The following is an 8,623-nucleotide window of genomic DNA, read 5'->3' as shown; positions in this document are numbered from 1 at the left end:
CCTGATGTCACGTCGAGCCTAGCCTCTGTTCCAGCAAGTATTTCTAGACAATTGCAGTTTGTTCCTTGTACAGTAGCTACTTTCAATACTTAACATAATTCAGAATACATCACACCTGGTATTTTGGTGATTTTATTAAAGTTGAAGAATCATTAGTTTGTGAGCGAAAAGAAGAAACAAATCAGCTTCTATGAGAATTTCCAAGTATTGCAGACCATTGATTGCTGTTGACTGTGAGCTGACAGCTGGTAAAATGCAAATGCTTTTCTCTAATAATCTGTAGCCTCACAACACACAAAAGCCATTTTAGAACCACTGTTGTCCCATCAGGCATTGCCATAGCAGTGTACACAAATATTCCTGCTCTTTCAGCCAAGCTGTGACACTTCCTGTGTAACATTGCACTTCACACTGAGAGAAAAAAGAGCTTATCGGATGTCTCGCTTTTTGTGATATTTACTCCTCGCAGAGAAGGGAAGTCATCATAAATAACTGTACAATGTCGCTGCCAAGAGAAAGGAGGAAAGGACAGAACATGACATGGTGGCTTGACAGGACTTCACGTCTGAGTGACAAGACATGCAGCTGCCCTGCAGATTTCCCTTTTGTATCTATTGAGTACGAGCTCAAATAGCTCTACTTCCTTATTTGGCACCAACATTGAGAAACTCTTGATTAGAATAATCTAAGCCATTGAGTTGATTTGGTGGACTTTGAATGGTCTTTTATTGGTTGTAATGAGCCAGTATGCTGCCATTGACTGATTATAGTTTGAGAAGAAAATGGATGTTGGACTGCAGCTGGGATGATGGAGAAACAAAGCAAAGTATTTTGTATTATTGTTTGTTGCTGTTCGACAATAAGTTTCATATTTTGGTGATTTTTGTAACTGAGACACAACCATTTGTTGCCTTTAGGATATCGGAAAGAGGGTTTAAACCTCAAAGGGGAAGATTGAGTATGCACAGAGCAGCAGCAGTGTCTTGAAGCAAGACCAAAAAAAAGCTCAATAAACACACTCTGGTCTCTGGAGTGGTCTGCCTGGCAGCCATGAACACCACAGTAAATGTATACTGCTGCAAACAGACAACACATGGTCAGACATGGACACAGGCACATAAACAGACTCACATGTACAACACATCATAAAGACTACACACAGAGACACACAGAGACACACAGAGACACACATACACACCGAGCCAAGAGGCCAAGGCAAACCCCCTTCATAGTGAACCTGCAGGCCTCCACCCATTTTCACACAGACAAACATCAGGGGAGGCAATTTTCACTACAACACCTGCTGCAGTTGCCTCAGTGAATCGATCTGGTCGTTTCAGAAATAGTAAGCAGGGAGGGCAGATACTTCAGGGCATTTCTGTTGAGGAAAAAGCTGTGATTTAGGAGCTGGAGTCACTCATACAATGGTCTCTGCCTCAATTTAACCTGCAAATATACTGTACATATGAATGGGTTTAAATCTCAAGTTTAGTACAGGCTCCCTGATAATATGTTGTCCTTAAAAATCTCACATATTCCTGGCAAAGAAGCCCAGTGTTCCTTTTCATAGATAAAATGTAGTTATTGTATTGGAGTCATTTATTTAAATATAAATGAACACTGATGGTCAAACTAACCATACATACATTAAACTTAAATCACACACAGCTCTTATGTTCATATATTTATATAAACGCTTTATTTGTTTGTTTTTAGGATACTTCTGTAAGAGCAGGAACAACTAGTTATAATGTTTAAGAAAAAATGAAACCCCAGCCATGTTTTATTGGATGAAGTGTAAGAAATCCGCCTTTTTTTCTCACTTAGAGCGAAATGTGGAAACAAAATAAAAATTATCCATTAAATGGCACAAACAAGAAGAAAACTTCATAGACAAGGTATTACATTTCTGAATATAGCGAATTTGGTGACATTTGATTTCAGCTTTGAGACAACTATATTGTACAATTCCTTATTGAAAATATGTTTTCCACATTCCTTCTTTATTAATGTTTCAACTTTTTTAATAAGCGAGAGTGTGAAGGTCTTTGTTTCATTATACTAGAGATAAGAGATTATAAGAGGGGAGGATGAAGAGAGGACTGAAAACAGCTGGGAGTTTTAGCAAATCAGCTTAGAAAGGCCTTGTGATTCCATAGAGGCGGTGGGAGGAGAGGAGAGAGGCTGGATAGCTACTTCTGGCTGGGCTCGAGCCTGAACTTTAAAAGAGACAGAGACAGAGGGCTGACTGAGTGGCAGGATGGGAGAGAAGGGTAAGAGCAGGGAAGGGGGGAGTGCTAGCCCTGCAGCTATCAGTACCAGTAGGAGGAGAAGAGAGAGTTTAAAGGGGAGTGGGGAGGAAAAACATGAGAGAATCAGACACAGACTGGCTGCTTGGATTTGAAAAGGAAGGAAGGAAGGAAGAGAGGAAATTCTTGCAGCTCGCTGAGAAAGGAGTGTGGATGTTTGCAGCGTGAGAAGGCAAGTCTGTGACTAGTGTTCCTCAAAGGACACTGGGAAGGTAAGCTGGCATTTTCGGGGTGGTTGTTATGAGAACGTTGGTCAGGTATCCAGTTATGTTTGTAATGTGTCCGACTTGGCATAAACATTTGAGAATATGCCCAAATGAAATTGACCTTACAAAGTTTAACCCCGAGGGGAATCATGCTCTCAACCAGCAGGTCTTGTGATTTGCCTCAATGAATACCAAGTCATTTATTTTTCTCTGATTGTGTTTTGTGAATGTTTGCACACCCCTGCTCGTCATCTGTTTGTGTTTGTGTGTGTGTGTGTGTGTGTGTGTGTGTGTGTGTGTGTGTGTGTGTGTGTGTGTGTGTGTGTGTGTGTGTGTGTGTGTGTGTGTGTGTGTGTGTGTGTGTGTGTGTGTGTGTGTGTGTGTGTGTGTGTGTGTGTGTGTGTGTGTGTGTGTGTGTGTGTGTGTGTGTGTGTGTGTGTGTGTGTGTGTGTGTGTGTGTGTGTGTGTGTGTGTGTGTGTGTGTGTGTGTGTGTGTGTGTGTGTGTGTGTGTTTATACTGTGAAACCTCGTGAGACTAGAAAGACCCGGACACACACAGATATCCTCTCTGTGCCATACCCCAGTGACCAATGAATGAGCATCCTTGTAAAGAGAGCTCAAAGCAGGCAAGTCTCCTCTAACCGTCCCGCAGGCCGCTTTCTGCTGCTTTTCTGTTCTACATTAATTCTTTAACAAGCTGCCATTATGCTGCCCACACAGCCGTGGTTCTGGAGTAGTCAATCTGCGTTTGAATGGGATGAGAGTGAGATGTTCTTTGAGTATGCTGCACACTGTAGAATGTGTGTGACCAGCAGTCGGAAACCAAATATATTCAATAATATAAAATAAAAAAGGGACAAAAAGCAAATACATTTAATGAGGGGTTAGATAATTTGATCCTTTACTTAAGGAACATTTGCATTACTTCAATGTATGTCAAACTAAAGTTCTCCATTACAAGTTAACAAGTAAATTAATTATTATACAAACTGGCTTCTTTCAGATTGTTTTGACTGTTGGATTTATTTCCGGTTGTTCTTCATTAGACATTATTATCAATTTATTGTTTTTAGTTTAGCTAGACTTGAGGCAGGTATAGGACCAGAATGCGCCTTTGAGAGTCTATATCTTTAGTTTTTTTTCAGAGCAAGAGAGACAGGAGGAGCCATGATTTCTTTGTTCTTTGTTTGCTTCCTTAGGGTAAATTAACCACAGAAAAACAGAAACTTCTGTATTACCAATGGACTTATTTTCCTTTGTGATTTGCGTCATTGCTTCAGTTTTTTAGATTTTGATTCTGGACAAATAGTAACTCTGTCATAATATTAACTCTTCACCCCTAAGTAAAGGGCACTGAGAACTCCCACACCAACACTATGTGCAATATACTGTAAGTTCCATCACTGCAATACACTCGCTGCTATATATATAACTATGTGCAATATTATATTATATTATTATTATTAGTATTATTAATAATGCTATGATAAAGTGCAATTACGTAACTGCCACTACGTTTTAATTTTTGCTGACACTGTAATTGCATAGTAACTGTATTACTCCTGCCATGTCACCACGGCTGCAACATTTGAAGGCTGGAGTGAGGGCAAAGTGACCAGCCACAGTATTGTTGCCTACTGGATGCCATTTCTCCAATCTGGTTCGAGACCAAAAGGGACGGGGAAAGACAATAGCAGCCGTATGGTCTGAGGATGTTTCTATTTGCATGTGTACACCACTCCCACCAGTTTCCCTCTACATCCCAAGAACAATGCTGAATAGAGGATTGCCTGATGTCATCCGGCAACGCTGCTAGTGATCTGACAAGAGTCTTAAATCCTGTCCCGCAAGTTCCTGTTGCAAACCGATATCACTGTGATTTATACTAATGAACAGATCCAGTTTCAGAATATTTCCCAGTGTTGCCACATTCATTAGAAAGACACAGACATCTTTTGTCAACCTTTAAATCGTTGTACAGAGTCAGCTCACGCCAAAATATGAAGCTCCGTCAATGCATTCTTGTGGTGGAGAGACAGACAAAAGAAGCTTCTTGAGTCAAATTAAACCACTTCTCCTCTTTTGTTGTGTGCAGTGGCTGCAAACAAAGGCTGCTTTTTTGTTGTATGAGATCCAAAATAGAGTTACTAACTACAGGACAAACTGCAATATTTCATATCGGTTTAACCAGCTGTCTTTTCCTGTAATTATATTATTCTTAAGAAATGTCTTTAATATTCTATTGCTATCCCTTCTTGACACACTAATCGTGGGCAATTTGAACACTTTTCACCCTTCAAAAGCCTCACATCCATGACTAATTTGGACGATTTTCCACAAGTGAATGTGTGAAAGTTATCATGTCTGCACAGATGGGACAGCCCACCCCGCTACTGTGGGTTTGCTAGATGGGAACTTGACATTAGGATTTATTGATGCTGTCTACATTATAATTATCACATCCTGTCAATAATACATGAAGGATGAAGATAACTTTCGCTGGCAGTGTAATTACATTTTATTATGTTAGTACTCACTTCGCCAAATGTTCATCTCCTCTGCCTACACTAAAATGTTACTGGAAAAATTGTAAAAAGCAGGGTTGTCATCTAAAATATACAACAACATTGATACAATGTCCACACCAATTTACTGAATTCCAAATCGAGGTCAAAGTTGTTATCCTTAATGTATTTTGCGAAGCAAGCATATTTACTGAACATTCAAAATAACAGGTGATGAATTGAATAGTTTTGGATTTTGGGATCAGACAAAACGAGTAAAATATCACTGTGGGAAATTTTGATGGCCATTTTTCAACATTTCATCAACAGATTATTAACAATTTAACAATGAGACATGAAGTATATACATTTATAGATCTGCAAATAATTTGTAATTGCCTGTATAACAACCTTAAGTAAAGTAATCTATCAGGATGTTCTATAAAATAAAATAAACGTATTTGTTTATCTTCCTCAGATGTCATGGCGTCCAACCTACCGAAGCTCCAAGTTTCGAAATGTCTACGGAAAAGTAGGCAACCGGGAGCACTGCTTCGACGGTATCCCCATCACCAAGAACGTCCATGACAACCACTTCTGTGCCGTCAACTCCAAGTTCCTGGCAGTTGTCACGGAGAGTTCCGGCGGCGGCTCTTTCATCGTCATACCTGTTCCCCAGGTAACTGGCATCAACACCACCCGCTGTTTGTTGTTATCTGACCCAGAATCAAGGTTATTGCCAAGTAGGTTTCACGTACATGGAATTTTTACTTGGTGTATTGGTGCACAGGCAAGAAACATTTACAATGGAAATATTGAAAGAAATAGTATTTAAATGCCGACAGGATCGAAGGTAAAGGGGGTCTTTCCTCTTTGGAGTCCTCTGACTTTATTTTGTGTCAGTGCAGATTTGTGATGATTTGGGTATTTGGGGAGAGTATTTGGGGCTTGATAATATTGTTAAGTTAAAGGTCCCATCATATGCTTTTCTGGTTCCTTGTGTGTTATGTAGCTTTTTCTGCATGTAAACGGTCTGCAAAGTCACAAACCTTCAAAGTACACCCTGTGGCGAGTAAAACTCTAGCACAGAAAATACGTGTCTCTGCTTCCCCAGAACGCCTCGTTGTAGATTTTTATTTTTCCATTTTTTTCTACCGGGGCCTATTGAAGTCACTAAGTCCAAATGGACCAATTGGCACACAGCTATAGAACAAAAGGCAGGGTGGACTCCCGAGCAGCTCAGGAGTTCGCCCCGCGAGGCTCCCGGAGAGGACAGTGTGAGGTGGATTTCCCGCTGTGTTTCCCTGGATGCTGGATATAGACTTAAGTGCCATGTTAGCGGGACATTACGGAGCTCACGAGTCCACGCCGCAAGGCCCCTGGAGCAGACAGTGTGAGGTGGATTTCCCGCTGTGTTTCCCTGGATGCTGGATATAGACCAAGTGCCTTGCCGGAGCTCCGCGGTATCCGCTGGCATGTCCCGCAGACCCCACGCAGCAACCAGGAAACAACATCAGTAATCCACCTCTCACTGTCTGCTCCTCGAGCCCCACAGGGCGGACCAGCGAGCCCCGCAACGTCCCACCAACATGGCACCCAGACCCCACGCAGCATTCTCATCAGTTTGTCATTACTGGTGTCATTTTCTGGTTGCTATCAAACGCCATTGTAAAACATAAAGACTGATGTTCAGCTGTAACGGTGGTTGACTAATCAGAACAGAGTGGGCGAGCTGACCAATCAGAGCACACTGGGCTCATAGGGAGGGGGGGGGCAGGAGCTCCAACAAGCCGTTTAGGACAGAGAGTGAATATACTATAGAGGTGCTGTATGAGAAAACCAATGTGATTTTGGAACATTGAACATTGTAAATCTATTCTAGTAGACCTCAACAATGGAATTATGATAGAAGAAATGGCCATGACATGGGACATTTAACAATTAAAGCTTGAGTGACTTACCTTCATGTACCTCACCATCCTAAAAGCTTTGACTGTCAAAGCTTTTAGGATGGTGAGGTACATGAAGGTATATCTGTTTAGGGTTTGAGTCCGTAATTCGGTCTAAATTATCAGATTATTTTTATCTTTAAGATCTGGAGGTTTAAAAATGTTTCCACATAAATTCACCAGAGAGTATCCCTGCTACTTCAGAGCCTGCCAGGCTTACATCTTCAAGCCAGAACCTATAGCCAAAGTGAAATGCCAACACCGAGGCATACTGGTATTTCCCATAAACAACACAAAATGCCCCTGTTGTTATGGAAAGTGTGAAATTCTTTCCTACATTTAGGAAAAGTGAATTTACTGAACAATCTCTTCTCTTTCAGCACATTCTGCTTTCCTGCTTCTGCTGGATTAATCATTATACAACATCATTGCAGATTTGTATGTGGAGGATAAGCCTGGCAGTGGCACATTTGAGAGATATTATACTGATAGTAAACTGATTTTTTTATGTGTTGATCATATTGGGTTTGATATAGAGATCATAAATGTGTTTTTAAATGCTGATGTTGTGCCTAATATGAATAGAGTTTCCTATGTAATTGGCAAGTGTTTTCTATGTGAGGCTGATAGTTGATGTTTTTTGACCACGTTATTACTGCGGCACATATGCGAGTAATTTTTCCAGAGGACATTAACGTAGTTCACCTCTTACCTCAATTTGTAGTTCAGAGTGTAGGTCTGACAAACCATAAAAAGAGTGTTTTGCCCCTTTAAGAGCGGCGCTGCCTATAGATACTTAAAAAAGCTCTTGGCTGCCAGGCATAGTCGATTCACGCTGTTATCAGGAAGAAGAAGTATTCAGTAAGCTGAGAGCCTCTGCCATAAGGGAGACCGACATTTTACGTTAAATTAAGACCTTTTGGTGATGAGATACTTGGTGTGAAGCGCTGAGATAATGTCAGCTTTTTAAACAATTTCTTCAGATCTGAAGTCAATATCTAATAGTGTCATGTAAGCTAGCAAGAACATAACAAGGGCATCGTCTTGATATACACTTTACGGGGTTTTTTTAAGGGTGTTTTTCATTTTGTCCCCCAACACTGATATATCAGATATGGCTTTTAAGATTGGTGAGGCTGCATGCAGAGCTCTTTGTTTATGAAACTCACTTTGTTTTGAGCATTTTAATATGAAGAAAATCTGCTCGGCATCAAATGACTTTTTTTTATTAGTCAGTCCAGTCATGAAGAAATAAAGACGTATGAGCCGAAAATGAATACAGTGGTATGGACTGGCAATAAACACATCTTCAAGTGATTATTATACTTTATTAAAAAAACCTATCCTGAACAAAGGTAAATAATACCTCACGTCAATCTCACATTTCACAAATGGTATTTCTTTGCTTATATTGAATATATCCATGACCCTTCTAAAGAGCATACTAGATCGATTTCCTCCTGTTCAAAGTACTAAGTACACTTAAGCATTTCCTCTGCTGAGCTGACGAGGTCAGAAATGCATTTCTCATATTCAGCAGCAGCAGCAGCACAGCTGACAGCTTCTGTGGGATGAAGGACTCTGTTCAAAACAACACATCAGCAAAATTAAGTTATCCTCTGTATTAGATGAATAGTAAAAACACATCTTAGTTT

The 8,623-nt window shown here is 40.5% G+C and overlaps 1 protein-coding gene across 1 annotated transcript in view; it reads left to right on the top strand.

Moving 5' to 3' along the window:
• The first annotated feature begins 2,181 nt into the window (after positions 1-2,181).
• The window catches only part of coro2ba (coronin, actin binding protein, 2Ba), a 15,115-nt gene continuing 8,673 nt past the window's right edge, over positions 2,182-8,623 (top strand). Inside the window, exons 1-4 of the mRNA XM_079665651.1 lie at positions 2,182-2,521; positions 3,055-3,141; positions 5,498-5,846; positions 6,223-6,296. Coding sequence (XP_079521777.1) covers positions 3,106-3,141; positions 5,498-5,846; positions 6,223-6,296 — 459 coding nt within the window. The 5' untranslated portion in view covers positions 2,182-2,521; positions 3,055-3,105. The remainder of the gene's footprint in view (positions 2,522-3,054; positions 3,142-5,497; positions 5,847-6,222; positions 6,297-8,623) is intronic.

The sequence above is a fragment of the Notothenia rossii genome (genome assembly GCF_949606895.1).
Source record: "Notothenia rossii genome assembly, chromosome: 2".
Classification (NCBI taxonomy): Eukaryota; Metazoa; Chordata; class Actinopteri; order Perciformes; family Nototheniidae; genus Notothenia; species Notothenia rossii.
The sequence above is the reverse complement of the archived record's forward strand: the minus strand, read 5'-3'. Positions and strand labels throughout refer to the sequence as shown.